The 16,909-nt window shown below is 58.4% G+C and overlaps 1 protein-coding gene across 1 annotated transcript in view; it reads left to right on the top strand.

Moving 5' to 3' along the window:
* The window catches only part of LOC119091053 (plectin), a 66,111-nt gene that overhangs the window by 25,287 nt on the left and 23,915 nt on the right, over positions 1-16,909 (top strand). The window contains exons 10-14 of the mRNA XM_037213770.1: positions 13,189-13,281; positions 14,453-14,766; positions 15,189-15,290; positions 15,680-15,821; positions 16,467-16,568. Of these exons, the coding sequence (XP_037069665.1) occupies positions 13,189-13,281; positions 14,453-14,766; positions 15,189-15,290; positions 15,680-15,821; positions 16,467-16,568 (753 nt within the window). The remainder of the gene's footprint in view (positions 1-13,188; positions 13,282-14,452; positions 14,767-15,188; positions 15,291-15,679; positions 15,822-16,466; positions 16,569-16,909) is intronic.

Below are 16,909 nucleotides of genomic sequence, written 5' to 3' on the forward strand. Positions count from 1 at the left end.
GCCGAGCCCCGGTCTGCGCAGGCTGTTCGTTGAAAGGTTAGGATTGGACTTACTCCGAAGGAGGAATGGGCTCTATTTGCCAATGAAGAGCGGGCCCCTGACGACTGTTTGATCAGTGAAACTGGACCTGTTCAATCACGTCCAAGCAGCTGCTGCTGCCTGAGCGGTGACACTCCGGTGCTGGGACATTGTCAGACAAATCGCAGAGCTGAGGGCGGTCCGGCCGCCCGCCACGGGGTATCCTGGATGACCTGTTTGTCGCCCTTGTCCGAGTACCACCGATCGAGGAGTGGGGATTTGCTAAACCAGTTGCGGTGTATAGTTTGAGGCAGTGTGGGTGGGATGTTACCACCGATCCCACTTCGACACTGATCGCGAATGGAATGGGATATTTCGAATTTGTGGTGCACTATTGTTATTGGTTGTTGCTGATTTTCTGAGCGTTCAGTCGGGGGGGGGGGGGGGGGAGGAATCTGTTGGCCGTTCGCTGCCTGAGGCACCACGGCCGGCCGCCGACGCCGTGGCCGAGACCGGGGCTCTTGTGGCGCCAGGCCGGGGTCGGCCGCTGACGCCCCGCCTCTGGTTACCTCCCAGCTGACGTGCCATAACGGGCTGTCGGCCCGAGCCGGCCGCGCCGGCCACACACCGGGGAGTAGGTCGCGCGGCGAGTTTTGTCGTCCAGCGCGCTCTCACGGTAATGGCGCCGGCCTGACACGAATGCGCGCCGTTTGGGAACCTGGGCGCAGTTCTGGGTCGGCCGCCGCCGGCCGCCGCCCCGCCGCGCGCGAGTTTCTCTTTGATCGGCTCCCCGGGCCGGGGGCGCCCTACGGTGTCGGCCCACGTGCCGCCGGCCGTCAGCTGATGGCCGGTGGCGGGAAGAGACAACTGGGGGCGAGAGGACGCGTGCCGCTGCGCTGTCCTCTCGGGATGGCGCTCTGCCTCGTTCAAAGGCGTTAGCGCCGGTAGAGACCGCGCGACGACCGGGTGCCTCCCGCTGCGAACGCCCCCGAGATGGGACCTTTGAGACATAGGCGTGGGAACGTTTTGAAAAGTGGGCGGGGAGGGGGGCAAGCTCAGGGCGTACTTCGGGAACTTTTTTTCTGGAAAGCGAGCCGGATGACCGTAGGGGGGGGGGGGGGTAGAGATGGAGGCTATTATCGCTTTTTACTCGAATGTCACGGCTGCTATGCTGGACATGCATCCAGAGCGTTTCTCACTCGTGCGCAAGCATGCCTATTCACCTCAACTATGTCATTGGGCGAATAAGGCTATCCAGCTTCCCAAGATTCTTCGTCCATGTCAACATTGCCTTTGTTGGGAACGCGAAACTTCACGAGCGGTTAGGCATTTTGAACCTTTGAGGAGGCACTCATGGGGTAGATGCCAAAATACGGCCTGGACATAGGCTGGTGATAATTTTGAACGTGAGTCGATGGCTCATAGTGCGACAGATTTGTAATGCGCCTTCATTTCGCTGGCTGCTTTTCAAGAGATAAGGCTTGTCGCGGCATTTTAGGTGGAAAAAAATCGGAAGCTTGAAGCTGCCAACAACGTTGTCATAAAAGCCATAAAAGTGGAGATTCTCCTTTAACAACAAAGCCACAGAACGAAGGCTCGTCTGTCATATACTCCTCATCTGAGCGCTGCTCCCGTCCGCCGTCGGCAGCCACTGCCTAGGCCCGGTCTTCTCCCGCATGACTGACTGCGGATTGATCGTATGACTCCTTTGTTGCAAAGCTCTGGATCAGCATTGTTAGTAGTCAGTATATGAAACATGTTGAACACCTGCGACAGTGTCTCTCCGATTTATCTTCCCTATAAGACCCTCCAGGAAGCTGCATGCCTTAGGTATGAATTGGCCCAAGGGAAATTTGATTGCCCATTCTTGAACGTAAACGATTTGATCTTGATTAGCAGAGCTCTCTCTTCCTATGCCTTACGCGGATCAACTCAAACTTGAACATGACTTAACCTACCTTTGACGACGAACCGCATTAATTGTCAAGGATGCAATGAACGTTCATAGAAAACTGCACGCCCAATCACCTACCGGAGACGGCCGCCTACCCACGCGCCACCACTGTGTCATGGCAGTGCAAGTAAGAAAATCACTCGCAATTCAGCGTCGGAAACGTCTCAACTATTCAGCGGCTTGCGCCCGCCTCCCGGGTCAGGTTGGAGATTGGACATATTAAAACTCTTCCAATTGGTTTTAATGATTGGCCTCCTCGTGACCGATTTGTCAAGAGCATAAATCTTCTGTTCGCGCTCATGTTTTGAACAGATTTGTAAACATTTGAAGGGAAGCTGTATAGAGATGGGCATCACGATTATGAAGGACTTATTTGCACTTATCCAGAACCGCCATGTGGTTGGATTTTTGGCGACTTCCTGGTATCTGGAGTACAAAAATGTTACGGCAGCTGTTAAACCAAGTTAAACTTGCCACTTACGGGTGTGAAATTAATGCTGGCAATTCAGGCTTTACAAAAATACCCTTAGAAGTCGAAAAAAACGTTGCCATAAATAGCGAAAAACTGTTCGGAGACAGCCATCTCACTCGGACAAAAACACCAGGACACCAGAGTAACATGAACTCATAACTTTGGCCCGGCAAGTTAAGGAGAGGGGCTTAGTAGGACAAAAACGTCAATTAATTTCGACATAAATTATCATATTTCGCGATGATATCGGTCAAAGCGCATCAAAAGCTATAAATACCTCGCATTATCCGCCGGAGTCAGCGGAGTGACTGACACCGATCCCTTATGGCCGGCCTGCACGGGTCTGTTAGGCATTGTACTCGCGCTGGCTCGGTAAATCGGGGTGCCGCCTGCCTCTATTGTTCGGGTGGGACGTGCGGGGCCTCGTGTGTTGACCGGCAGTGGGAAGGTGGAGGGCATGAATGTTTAGCCGTTTTTAAAACCAGTTAGCCGGTGGAGCGTGAGTAGCGTGACAGTGGTGGAGCGTGAGTAGCGTGATCGTGGTGGAGCATGAGAAGGTGGCCGTCTGTGGCATGTTCATTTGCATTTTTTGTGTACCATTTTTGTCCGGCTATGCGTATCGTGCCCACCCTCCGTTTTGGAGGGTGTACAAGCCCGGTGTGTAGCCACCCTCCACTTTGGAGTGTGTATAAGCCCGATGCGTAATTACCCTCCGTTTTGGAGGTTGTATACACAGAGCCTTTCATAAATTGCGAACCAATGCATATGCACATGTGTTTCATAGTACAGAGTATGAGACTGTGTTGTTTCAGTGCGCCATGTTTAATGCTAATGCTTTATTTTCTTTAAAGTGCTTTTACATGAATTGCTGTATATGAAAAGTGGCACTTTTGTTGAGTGCCACCCATTGTACCATTAATTATTATTGCATCCTATTTTAAATTACGCAAATTATTACGCAAATTATTATTATTATATTATTACGCAAATTATTGCGTCCTATTTCGTGCCGCCCATTTGAAAGTCATCGACATGCATGACTCACACGCGTATGCGGCCATTTCATTGGCTGTACTGCGTCCGTGGTCAAGATGAGCATGCCTCTGAAATATTGGTGTTTGGATCTGTTCCGGCGTCGGAAGGCAGTTGGTCAATAGTGAGTGAGAGTGGGCTGCCGGCGACATGTCTCGACCACCTACCTCGGCTTGTGGCGAATGGCACAGACATTACAGCAATTACTTGCCATGGAGGACATGAGGCTGGGAATCGAATAACCTAATGCGTGTTCCATCACATCTGATGCTTGCCTCAACATCCGCAAATGTGAAATAGTCTGTCCCTTTAATGTTGCGTAGGAAGCTGTCGGTGTGGACCTGCGGTGGGGCGTGAAAGGAATGGCGCGGAAGCTGGCCGACGAGTGACGACGGATGGCGAGTACCTCTACGAGTACCTCCAGTAGTACGAGCTCTCCGGCCTGGGGGGCGCAGGCGGCGTCACGGCTGGTGCTAGACACCGCCGCAGGTGCGCGGCTTCGCTGGAGACTGCTGAGCGGGAGACTGCTGAGCTGGAGACTGTTGAGCTGGAGACTGCCGAACTGGAGACTGTGCTGAGCTGGAGATTGTGCTGAGCTGGAGACTGCTGAGCTGGAGACTGCTGAGATGGATACTGTGCTGAGCTGGAGACTGCTGAGATGGATACTGTGCTGAGCTGGAGACTGCTGAGCTGGAGACCGCTGGGCACCGCGTTACTCTTAGTTCTTTATTTAGCGTTGAACCAGTTTTACGGCGCCGTCGAAAGTGATGAAATCGGTCGTGGCAGTGGAAGTACAAAGTTTGCTCCTGCCTGCGGATAGGTGCCCTGGGTTGTACCAATTTAGGGGACCAGAAAAAAACGTGATTTATGCTCCGACGATCAACGCGTTTTATCCGAACTTCTGGAAATTCAGTAATTGGATGATAACGTTCCAAGATCGCAATGTAAGGCATTCATTTGGACGTGACTTTCTCCGACACTGCCAGTTTTAAGCCTTCATTTACAATTGTAGCAGTCGTTCTGAATGATCAATGTGGAGCCTTTGAAGCATTGCCCGCGTGGCGGGCTGGCGCGGGGCGGCGGCAGCGGCGTCGTGTGGAATTCTCCTAAAACTGCAGCGCCTCAAACCATTGTCAAGAGTCCCATTAGCGCAACGGCGGGCCTTAGCACCCAGTTGCGAAGGCGAGCGGAAATTTCGTGTTAATCTTTTGGAAGATCTTTCTTATCTGTTTACACGTCAACAGAAGTCGTTTTAGACGCAACCAGGTACTTCCTACCATTCCATCTTGTGAGCGTCCGTGGCTTCTGGAATTCACGGCAATTTTTTAGCTCACGGTGGTCTCAATAATTTCTAAGCTTGGATAAATGCTGGACAACGCCGTTTGCCTTTATGTTGAGGAGGCGCAGCTGCCAGGACGGCTCGTGATGGATGATGGTGCTGTCGTGCCGAATCGAAGAGAGGCTCCACCTGCTACGACGCCTTTTTTGGACGGAGTCCTCTGGTACCGCCCAGTAATTTCATGCAGATTTGTGTCCTGATCGTGCAAGCGCTGCCGCCACCCTCGTGACAGTCTGGGTGGGGCGCCTCCAGCGGGCGGGGCGCCCTGGAGTGCCTGGCCACAGGACGGCGCCGGGAGCTGCGCCGGCGTGGAGGCGCCCGCCGCTGGCGAATATGACGGGCCGGCGGCCGGCCGGCCGGACGCCGTACATTGTTGTGCGATATGAGGGCCGCCCTGGCGCCGCCGCGCTGCCGCCAGTGTCCGTCACACACCTGGGCCACCCGACTGTCGGGAACGCCGGCTGCAGAGCGGAGGCGGCGCCGGCCGGCGCGCCACGACGGGGCTCCGGCCGGTGCGCGAGCTTGAAAGGGATTCTGGGAGCTGGGCTAGCGACGGATGGTCGACGGGAGACCTGTATCTGATGCCGGTGGGACCGCTCAGGGCATTAACCCCATGCTAAGTCAGCTGTCCGTCACTAGGCGGCGAGCGTTGTGCCGTGTTTCTTTTGTTAACCTTGAGACGTTGGTGAGGCGAAGGACCGTTTTCAGACAGATTTGGCCGTGGAGATGCGTCACGTTCTCCCAAACGGCGTGCTATGGAATGTAACGCCATGGAATGTCTCAGGAATGTTCATGTTTAATTAGCGGTGAAGTTTGCAAGTGTGCTTGCTGAGTGGGATCCCAGCGCCAGTTCGGCAGCGAGGCGGAACGACGCCAACACTAAATGCGTCAAATGGCCGACGGAGACATTTAGAACGCACCCGCCGATGACGTGCTGGCTCCGGCTGGTTGTTACGTGCGGCTAGGTGCTGACGTGCTGACGTGCTGGGTACGGTTCTGCCAGTCCGCCTTGTAGGGCTATCGCCGCCAGTATTGGCCCTCGAGCGAGACGTCCCGAAAGGAAGTCGGTAGTTACGGTCGTAATAGCCTCTCGTATAACGTTTATGGCTAGTGTGCGGACCTTTTTCGGCGTTTGTCGAGCTGATGCAAAAAGCCGAGGGCATGCCGAAGCTGTGTCCCTAGGCCGTGGCCATCATCAGGTAATGCGGCATTAGGGGCGGATACAGCCGGATGTGACCGGTAGCGGAGACCCGAACTGTGATAAATTGGACGTTTGGGTCACCCGTCGCCTGCTGTGGATATTTGGTTTATGGCGAAAAAACTGCTTCACACCGAGGGCGATGGCTTATCTGCTCTCGGAAACTTTGCCCAGAGCTCTTCAAGTCTCCCTTGTTGGTTAATTGTCACCGTTTATATGTCAGATTTGATTTACTCCCTTTAAACATAGCCTATGTTGCGGTAGCCGTGTCTGCTCGCTCCATATACTGTTTGGGCGTGGCACGGCGTGCGTGCGGCGCATGGCACGTACAGATATATCCGTGCTCCATGAGCGGTAGGCGCAGGAGTGCGGACCATTCGCATCAACTGGCAGCCAAGTGATTTGTCTTCTTCCGGGAGTGCCGGTGGGCTCTGCGCTGTTCGGGTCCTCTGCCAGACAGCCCCCGAGATTACCTCCTTGGTGCCTCCTACAATGCCAGCCACGTCAGCCCCCCCCCCCCCCCCTTTGCGCACCACGTCAGCCACGTCAGCTTTCTGACGTCAGCTCTCCGTGCGCGCCAGCTTTCGCCCTCCTACACACGGTCTCTGGTGGCAGTTGCCAATGAGGTCATGTCTCTGGTGGTAGTTGCCAATGAGGCCATGTCTCTGGTGGCAGTTGCCAATGAGGTCATGTCTCTGGTGGCAGTTGCCAATTAGGTCATGTCCCTGGTGGCAGTTGCCAATGAGGTCATGTCTCTGGTGGCAGTTGCCAATGAGGTCATGTCTCTGGGTGGCAGTTGCCAATGAGGTCATGTCTCTGGTGGCAGTTGCCAAGAGGTCATGTCTCTGGTGGCAGTTGCCAATTAGGCCATGTCTCTGGTGGCAGTTGCCAATGAGGTCATGTCTCTGGTGGTAGTTGCCAATGAGGTCATGTCTCTGGTGGGAGCGTAAAATCCCAACCAATAGTAGAATTTCTCATGATTTTCAGGAAAACGTTCAGTATTGTGCAGTGTCTACCTCCAGTCTGCTCAAATTTTATCGTGCCTTTGTGCAAATAATGCACTTGTAGTCCTAGGTGGAAAAATGCGATAAAACCTGTTTTAACGATTATCAGGGAGCTCGACGTATGGTCTCCCGTCGGGGTGCCGGAAGTGTAGTGGTAAACGCGTCTGCGTTAACCACTGCGCGTCTGGGAAACCAGAGGTACGGGGTTCGATTCCCCGCGGTGCCCGCCCTTCCTGCCAGGGTGAGAGGCAGGCGACGCCGTATAGCCTCAGCAGCTGAGTGCGTCGTAAAGCCCCAATCTCACACATGGTCTCCCGTTATGGCGACCAAAATGCAATTCCTAATTTGCTCTGATGTGACGCAACCGCATTGCACTGCATCGGCCCCATGTACAGTGAATGTCGGGGCCACGTCACTTCCGCCTTCCAGAGGCGCCGAACACCTGGCCATCGCAGCCTTCCTCTCTGACCACAATGGTTGTTTCGATGCGTGTCACGTGACCTGGAGCGGCACGTCTGTCAATGCTAGTCCAGGTGACACGTGATCGGGCCGGTACGGCTGCGTGGGGCGGTCCGTCCCGGCACGCTGAGTGTGGTATGACCGACCCCCTCCCCCTCCCTCCCCTGAGGCGGAACACCGGTCAGCCGGGCCGCCGGCCGGCCCCAAGTACACGGCCGTCATCAACCGGAGTCCGCATCCACCCGACGCAAGTTAGCTTTTTTGCTGCTTTGGAAGGAAACGCGGTGTATGTCGTCCCACGCGATTTTATAAAAGGCCAGCGACTGCATTGGCCATGTTAGCGGGGCGTGATGCTGCCGCCGGGATTTGAACCTGGGCCCCACTTGGGATCCAAAGCTAAGCACTCGGTCATGACGCCCCTCGAACTAAGTGTAGTTGACTTTTGGGCGCTCGGGGACGACCTCGAGTCTAACACTAGGAGACGGCTATGTTGGTAGCAGTGCACCTTTTCCCGCTCGCTACCGACCGCAGCGCGCGGCACCGGCCTCAGACGGCGCCAGGGTTCGGGAGAGGCGGTGGCTTGGTGCGCCGGTGCGCGACCAGCCAGCATCGGCCGCCGCCGCCGCGGTCCGCGCTGTGCCGGCCGCCGCCGCGCCGCCAGTCGCCGCTCGGCCGCGCCATAGGCGGGACGTGGACGTGGACGTTGGGTGCTGCTGGGACGCGGTGGACACGGTCGGCACTGAGCAGCACACTGGCGCCGCACGGCGTGCCGTCGCGCGGTGGCGTCTCGCGCCTGACCGGCCGTGCTGGGTGAGTGTCGAGCCGCGCACTGCAGGCAGCGGCGATCGGCGAGGGGTGGTGACCGTCCTCTGTCCGACGCCGACCGTCTGGAGGCCGCTCCCAGCAGATGCATTGCTTCCGCGTGATGTGAAGTGAACTGGCTGTGTCGCGGCCCTCCTGGCTCGTTCGCGTGGTCTGCCAGTGAGCAGTGGTGCCAGGTGCTGGTGCCACGTGCTGGTGCCACGTGCTGGTGCCATGCCTGTGTCGTGGTGGTGCGCGTGCTCGTGGAGGGCAGACCGACACCGGCGGCGGGGCGGGCCGTGGCCAGATCCGTCCTGTTCCTGACTGTGGTTGTGCACCAAGTCGATGGCGCGCTGTGTTCTGGCCAATGGGCGGCGTGTGTCCACCAGGTAGCATGGATTAGGAGCGGGTGGTGCCTGGATTGGTTACGGCTCCTCGCACGGGCTGCGTGATCATCTCAGGTCCTGAATTCAGCTGGCATAGGCTGCCGCTGATGGTACATTGGTGCGCGACCTCGGAGATGTGGACAGAACTGTAGCACGGCGTTGTAATGCATTCTTGCATTCGTGTAGGCACTGTTGGCCATGTCAAGTACGTTGCCTTTGATATCTGTAGATCTGTAGATGTCTGTTTGATGTTTTGATATCTGTACATCTGGTCTGCAGATAGCCTGGGCATGGAACACGCCACAAACCGCAGATCACCTCCGACTCCTCGGGCTGCTTTACGTGACAATGAGCGTGTTGCCCCTGGGAGCACGGCTGGTCCAAAACTGCCGCAGTCCGTATTTGACGGCCCGACGCACGCTCTGACGTCTGTACCCTGGGGTCTGGGCACGCTCTTGTGCCCGGGTACACCCCGTGTCCGGGCACAGTACCGTGCATGTGCATGCTGCCTGCATTGCAAGGCCATGGACGTGTCCACAAGGTTACGCTGGGGATGCGTGAATCACAGCGTCTGCGGGCGCTGGTTAGAGCGCCGAGGGTGGTGTGCGGTCCGCCAGACAGGTTAATGGGAAGGGGGGGGGGGGGGCGGGAATGAATGGAGCCCATGTCAGCTGGGCAGTGCTGCTTGGGTTGTCGGCATAAACCGGGCGGGCTGGTCTGGGCGGTGCTGCTGGTTTGTACGTGTCGTTTTTACCGCTTTGGATTGGCCCTGCCTGCCCACGCGACTGTGTTCCAGCGGTCCAGCCGAGGCCTGGTGCTGGCGTTCTCGATTGTTTTGAATGGAACGGCGCGAGGGTGGCACATTGGAGAATCAAACACAATGCCGGGGGTGGACAACAGCCGTTACCTCGGTCACGGCTGGGAGGAGACAGTTACTGAGCAGACGAGTAATGCCCACTGACTGTTACTGAGGCGACTGCTGCCAGGGAAACGGTTTCTGAGGAGACAGTAAATTTCCACTGACGGTTTCTTGGAGACGGCTACTGAGGAGACGATGTCTAGAGAGACGGTTACTGAGGAGACGGTTAATTCCCTCTGACGGTTTCTTAGGAGGCGGTTACTGAGGAGAAGATTTCTGGGGAGACGGTTATTGAGGAGACGGTCTATGCTCAGTCAGCTGACTGCGACTGGCGAATGCATTCGGCTCGCCGGGAGCTGGCGAGCAGACTCGTGTCCCACGAGCTTTTACGCCGAGACCGAATGGGTCAGCGAAAGGAAACATAGCATCCATGAGCTCGATGACGTCATCCGTGAGCTCGATGACGTCACGACTGCAGTGGATTGATCAGAAATGGGAGGCTGGTGAGGACGTTGCATTGCGTGCCATGTTGGCCGTAGCTGGTCTGAGGAGATGACAGATGAGACTCAGCATGAGGAGAACGCAGCAGGTATGCACTGCTGTCGGCCGTAGCTGGTCTAAGGAGATGGCAGATGGAGACCGCAGCAGGTATGCACTGCTGTCGCGCAGCTTTGGATGGAGTGGCGAGTGACCTGGCATTGTGCCCCGGCTCTCCGCCAGCCCGTGCGCCGTCCGTGCGCCGTCACCCAGAGTTGTCGCTCCTGGAGGGGACCCAGGTCCATGTGTCCTGTCGAGCCCGCCTGCCGTGTCAGGTGGAGCTAAGTAGCCCCCCCCCCCCCCTCCGCACCCCCATGTAGAACAGCCGGAAAGACCATCGGAGCGGGAGAAGAATGAAAGGAGTGCGAACAGGGTGCCGCAAAACATGAGCTCTCGCCAAGGCTTGACTGAGTGTGCCGTCCTGTTACATGCAGCCGGTTGGTGCGTTTTGCCTGAGTTCTTCGCTTGAAATGCTCCAGCTGATTGCTGCCTACGCCGCGTTTTGGTCGCGTTTCGCCCTCGACAGATTGGGCACGACTTGGCGGGAAAACAAGAGCGTGTGGTGTATTAACCCCATTTCCACGGAGGTCCGTAATGTTTTGGTTGTTTTGGAGGTGTTTGCTGTAGGTCTCCGTGATTATGGATTTTCCAGCTGCACCAAATTACACGGAATATCTCGTAAATGATGGCACGGTTCCAAATCACTCAGCACGGTAATGGCGGAGCCAGAGCGATTTATTCAGCATCGGCCTTATTGAGGAAGTGTGACGCGTTGCCAAGTCAACCACACTGGTTGCCGACGTTAGCAGCCCGCCTGGCAGGCTGAGCTCTGGTCGGATCTCTCTGGCTGCTGGTCCGACTGCCAGGACCGCAACGCTTCCCCGGCGACGGCCAGGAGACGCGGCCGGCAGAACCTCCGTCACGGTCCACCGCCGCCGCCATGTCCGCGCGCGCCGCTCCGGAGGCATCTGTGCGTGGGCGGGCGTGCGTGCGCGCACGTCTGTGTGTGAGAGAGGGCGTCGCCCTCGAGCCGTGAGCGCCGGCTGGCCTCCACAGCTCGGCGGCGGCGGTGTGTGCGTAGGAGACGTGGCCTGGGACCCGCCTTGATGATACTCAGTCCGCACCTAGGCGTCGCAAAGCAGTCAATGTTTATCTCCGTCACAGCCAGTGTTGGCAATTTATTTTTGGTCTTGCGTTACTTGTGTCTTGCACCTGGCTTTTACGTTCTCATGCACTTTAGTTCGCTGGGGGGGGGGGGGGGGGGGCGATGGTGGTGGTTCGGATGCGGTCCGGATGTGTGGTGCTGGCCGGGACTTCCGGCGGCGTGGCTGCTGTGCACAGAGATCATGACCATTTGTCAGGCCTGGTTCCGCTGACTAGCGGCGGGACATCCGAGGCGGCGGGGTTCCGGTGCACAGAGATCATGACCATTTGTCAGGCCTGGTTCCGCTGACTAGCGGCGGGACATCCGAGGCGGCGGGGTTCCAGTGCACAGAGATCATGACCATTTGTCAGGCCTGGTTCCGCTGACTAGCGGCGGGACATCCGAGGCGGCGGGGTTCTGGTGCACAGAGATCATGACCATTTGTCAGGCCTGGTTCCGCTGACTAGCGGCGGGACATCCGAGGCGACGGGGTTCCGGTGCACAGAGATCATGACCATTTGTCAGGTCCGGTTCCGCTGACTAGCAGCGGGACATCCGAGGCGGCGGGGTTCCGGTGCACAGAGATCATGACCATTTGTCAGGTCCGGTTCCGCTGACTAGCGGCGGGACATCCGAGGCGGCGGGGTTCCGGTGCACAGAGATCATGACCATTTGTCAGGTCCGGTTCCGCTGACTAGCGGCGGGACATCCGAGGCGGCGGGGTTCCGGTGCACAGAGATCATGACCATTTGTCAGGTCCGGTTCCGCTGACTAGCGGCGGGACATCCGAGGCGGCGGGGTTCCGGTGCACAGAGATCATGACCATCTGTCAGGTCCGGTTCCGCTGACTAGCGGCGGGACATCCGAGGCGGCGGGGTTCCGGTGCACAGAGATCATGACCATTTGTCAGGTCCGGTTCCGCTGACTAGCGGCGGGACATCCGAGGCGGCGGGGTTCCGGTGCACAGAGATCATGACCATTTGTCAGGTCCGGTTCCGCTGACTAGCGGCGGGACATCCGAGGCGGCGGGGTTCCGGTGCACAGAGATCATGATCATTTGTCAGGTCCGGTTCCGCTGACTAGCGGCGGGACATCCGAGGCGGCGTGGCTGCTGTGCACAGAGATCATGACCATTTGTCAGGTTCGGTTCCGCTGACTAGCGGCGGGTTATCCGAGCGCCGTTGGAAGCCGGCCGTCAGTTCGATGCTCCACTTCAGTATCAGAGCCCGGTTCGTGTTGCCTGTGTTCCGGCCGGACCAAGCGATGTTTCAGGGGCCGTCAGGCTGGTGTTCGTCATTCGCCGGTCCGCAGTGACCTCGTGTTTGGGTTTCGCTGTAAGTTGGGTGTTCAGAGGTGGACAGGTGTAGCACTGTGGCACAGACCGCGCGACGCTGGTGGCGCAGAAGGACACACGCTGTGCAAGAAGTGCGCGCCGAGCTTGGCCATATTTAGATGTGCTGTTGGCGTCCTGGTGATCCAAATGCTTCGCGTGCTTCCGTTTTCGGCGAGAGGTTAGCGGTGCAGCAGCAGACCGGACGTTGAACAGGACGGCCTCGGTGACGACCGTCACTGTTGGCTGCCGGGAGAGCTGCCGGCCGCCGGGAGAGCTGCCGGCCGCCGGGAGAGCTGCCGGCCGCCGTGAGAGCTGCCGGCCGCCGGGAGAACTGCCGGCCGCCGGGAGAGCTGCCGGCCGTGAACGGGCGTCGGTGGTGACGGGACTCTCAGTGCACGCGGGCCACACGTCCACGGCCATCAGGATAGGCTCTGTATGGCGGCAGCCGCACTGGCGAAGACAGGTGACACTGCTCCGGCCGGCTCTCCGCCGTCTCCACCTGCTGGGCACTCTCGACAGCGGGAGGGGTCGGTGACGTTCGGCTCCCTCCCCCTGTCGCGGACTGGAGCCGACTGTTGCGCCTGCCGGCCGGCGACGGCAGCGACGGCGGCGACCATGCCGGCGCACCTGACGTACGTGCCCGATGCCGCAGGAGTCGCTGCGGTCGTCACTGCGCCCGGAGAGTATGCTGTCGGACCGGCTGGACGCCCGCGAGACCTACGCCAGCTGCCTGGACCGGTCCAAGGTGGGTGGGCCAACGCATGTGTGGCGGCGCGACGTACAGAGCGGCCTGCGAGCAGCGCGAGACGGCCTGGGGAGCGGCGCAAGGCAGACTGGGAGGAGTGCGAGACGGACTGGGAGGAGCGCGAGACGGACTGGGAGGAGCGGAAGACGGACTGGGTGGAGCACGAGATGGACTGGGAGGACCGCGAGACAGGCTAAGAGACCGCGAACTAGAACTTCCGCGGTACTTTCAGTGGGAATGTCGAATAATTGGTTGTGGTAGCCCATGGATCGTTTCTCATTACTTATAGTGTGGCGTTGTAGCCTCATACGCTTGTTGTATTGCGCGTGAGTGAAAACACATCGCGCAGATTGTGATTTCATATACGCAAGTGGTGGCACCGCCAGCTGTGCCCCTCTGCTCTGAACTTGGAGTCACATTTAAGTACCTATGCAAACGTTGGCCACGGCTTGTCACTGACAGCGCGTTCGGGGCTGCTTTGGCCGTGTCACTAAGGCTTTTTTGCCACAGGCTGGGCATTTTGCCCGTGATTATTGCCCCACGCACGTCTTTATTACGTTTGGTACTCGGTTGGCGGCAGACACGGGGTTGCGTATCTACCTTTTGCGCTCTGGAACAATGTTTTCAGGTGTTTCGAATGGCGATTTCGGGGGGTCGGCGACGTAATCTGTGAAAGCTTGAAATGCGCTGCCTACTTTTTGGAAAAACCTGATTGATGGCATCACATCTGTAAGCATTTGTTTCTCCACGCTGGTCATCAGTGGCTTTCAACCGAAGTTGTGCTCACCGCCAGCACCGTCACTATCGTCCACATCTACGTCGCGCTCCACACTGGCCTGCTCTACTTATGCCTTCGGGCCAGGTTCTATATATATATATATATATATATATATATATATATATATATATATATATATATATATATATATAAATATATATATATATATATATATATATATATATATATGTATGTGTGTGTGTGTGGGTGTGGGGGTGGGTGTGGGTGTGGGTGTGGGTGTGGGTGTGTGGGTGGGGGGGGGGTGGATTACAATGTGCGTGCGCCGTCATTATATATAAGCACATATAATGGGGATATTCATGTACTTTGTTGTGGTATTTTATGCTGTTTTATTCGCCCTGATCACCCCGTGCAACCTCTGACTTTCCGCAGCTGCGGTCATCGCTGCGCACTATGCCGACCGAGCCACCATCTCGTGGCGACCCGGCCGGCGCTAGTTCGCGCGAGCTTACCAGGCTGCGCCATCGTCTGGACGCGCTGGAGGTTGAGAAGGACGAGGCTGAGCGGGACGCGCGACGCGCCACCGCCGCTGAGGAGAGCCGCTCGCGCGAGCTCACCGAATGGCGCACGCGCGCCTCGAGCCTGGAGCAGCAACTGAGTCAGCTTCTACAGCAACTGCAGCGGCAGGAGCGCGAGCTGGCCGAAAAGACAGAGCAGCTGCAGCAGCTGCAGATGCTGGAGACGAGGTGGGTCGAGATCCGGAAGGAGGAGGGACGGCGGCCAGATATGCCAACAGAACGTCACGCTGGTAACCACAGCAGCGTGGTCGTGGGCTCCGTGGTTTGAGCGTGGCGCAGTCAGCCGCCTGGACTTTGCTCTGTCATGCCAAGTCCTCAGCTTTTGGAACTCTATATATAAACCCTGCGTGTCGGGACGCCTGTCGCCGACCGAGAGGGCTATCAAATATGGCCGTGGAATGAGACAGGTCAAAGTTTTTTCTCATCATTCTGACGATTACTCGGTGCTCCGCGCCCCGACACTCCTAACCTATGCGGCCTCTGCTATTCGCCATCATTTTAGGGTCCGTTTACATTTTCAAGGGCATGAATAAGTCGGCCCTAGCGGAGAACAGCTGCTGCTTCAGTTGACATTCTGGCGCGCTCATCAGGTACCACGATCTGCTGGACCAGTACGAGGAAGTGCAGGCGGCCAAGGAGGGCCACGCCGACGACGAGCAGTGGCGGCGGCATTATGAGAAGCTCGAGGAAAGGTACGATCGTGGTGTTACGATGGTCTCGGCGGGAGGCGGTGGAGAAAACTCTGTCTTCGTGGCTCCCCTGTGACTCATGACTTCATGGCTCCCATATGAGCCATGGAGTCATGGCTCTGTGCTGCGGCGGTGCAGAAGCCCTGTCGGCCACTGACGTACAAGCTGCTCTCATCGGCTAGTTGTGGAGTTCCGCGTGCTGCTGGTACTACTTGAGGTGTCTATTGTCTGTTGCGGTGTGTTGCCATTGTTCGCTGGTGTGGCGAGGAAGGCGGCGTGCCTCTGTGCTCGCCGCGGAACGGTAGCGCGCCCCGTCCGTCCTGCGCGGCTTAGCTTGCCGCGGTACCGGCCGCGCCTCTGACGCCACGGAGCCGCCGCGTGCGCGCGTCCAGGTACCTGAAGGACCACGCCGACTGGGAGCAGAAGCTGGCCGAGACCGAGCACCGGCTGCAGGAGCTGCTGGAGGCGCACGAGGCGCACGCTGAGACCGATCGCACTGTCCACCAGCTCACCGTGCAGCTCAGGCAGGCGGAGGTGAGAGCGGTGTTGATCTGTCGTTCTTGGGCGCTCCGCTGCCGTTGTCGGTGATTTGTCGTGCCCCGGTGCCCCGCCGCGTGCGCCGTTGATTTGCCGCGCTCGGGTGCTCCGCTCCCGGCGTGCGGTTGAGTAGCGCGGCCGCCGGTTACGCATGGTGGCGCTGATGGCGGTCCGTTTGATGCGCCGTGCGATGTATTGGGAGGGGGGAGGGGAGGGACGACCGAGTTTGGACGCTGTAGGTGCTGCCGTGGGCGGCTGTTGGCTAGCTGAGGTTTGTGTCTGTGGCTGTTAGACTTTCGTCAGTGGTTTCCGTCCGGTAGAAAAGGCCACCCAGAGCCAGCGTCCAATCAGTCTCGCCCTGTTGACAGCCACGCTACGTTACGCTGTTGGCGCGGATTGTCAGTTATGCTGTTGCCGGCAGTTCACCGGGTCTTTGTTCCGAGTTTATTCGAGTAAGATACCTCACTCACAATGGGTCGTCGGGGCCAGCGATCGATGGCCTGTCCCCGTTCGGAGCCGGTGGTCCGCCTGCTGGTCTGTCATCGTTTGGAGCCGGTGGTCCGCCCGGCAGTCTGTCCCCGTCTGGAGGCCGCCGCCCCATTCACAGGGGGGTAACGCCTTGCCCCGGCCCCTGTTCCTCAGGCGCAGATGCGCTCGCTGGCGGACCAAGTGGAGGCGGCGCAGAGCTCGCGCCAGCAGGAGGTGCGCCAGCTCAGGGAGGATGCCGCCGCTCGCCAGACAGAGGTCAGCTTGTCACTGATCACCAGTCACCGGCGGTCACCGGCGGTCATTGGCGGTCGCTGGGCGACCGGCACCGCGTCGGACACGCGCCTCCACCGGCGGCACAACCGTGCTCGTACGCTGCGCCGTGCGCCGTCTACGGGCCGGCACAACCGTGCTCGTACGCTGTGTTGGCGCTCAGGGGAGGCCGCTCGCACGGGGGACGGCTGTGGCTGTGGAAAACTGGCGGCGCGCTGGCCGTTTAGTAGGGCGCGGCGCCGGCGCCGGCGCGCGCCGCTCGGAGCGCGGCCCCTGATCGCCGCCGGCAGACCGGCGGTGCACGGGCCGTTTAGTAGGGCGCGGCG

The sequence above is a fragment of the Pollicipes pollicipes genome, unplaced genomic scaffold (genome assembly GCF_011947565.3).
Source record: "Pollicipes pollicipes isolate AB1234 unplaced genomic scaffold, Ppol_2.1 Scaffold_3216;HRSCAF=3773_pilon_pilon_pilon, whole genome shotgun sequence".
Taxonomy (NCBI): Eukaryota; Metazoa; Arthropoda; class Thecostraca; order Pollicipedomorpha; family Pollicipedidae; genus Pollicipes; species Pollicipes pollicipes.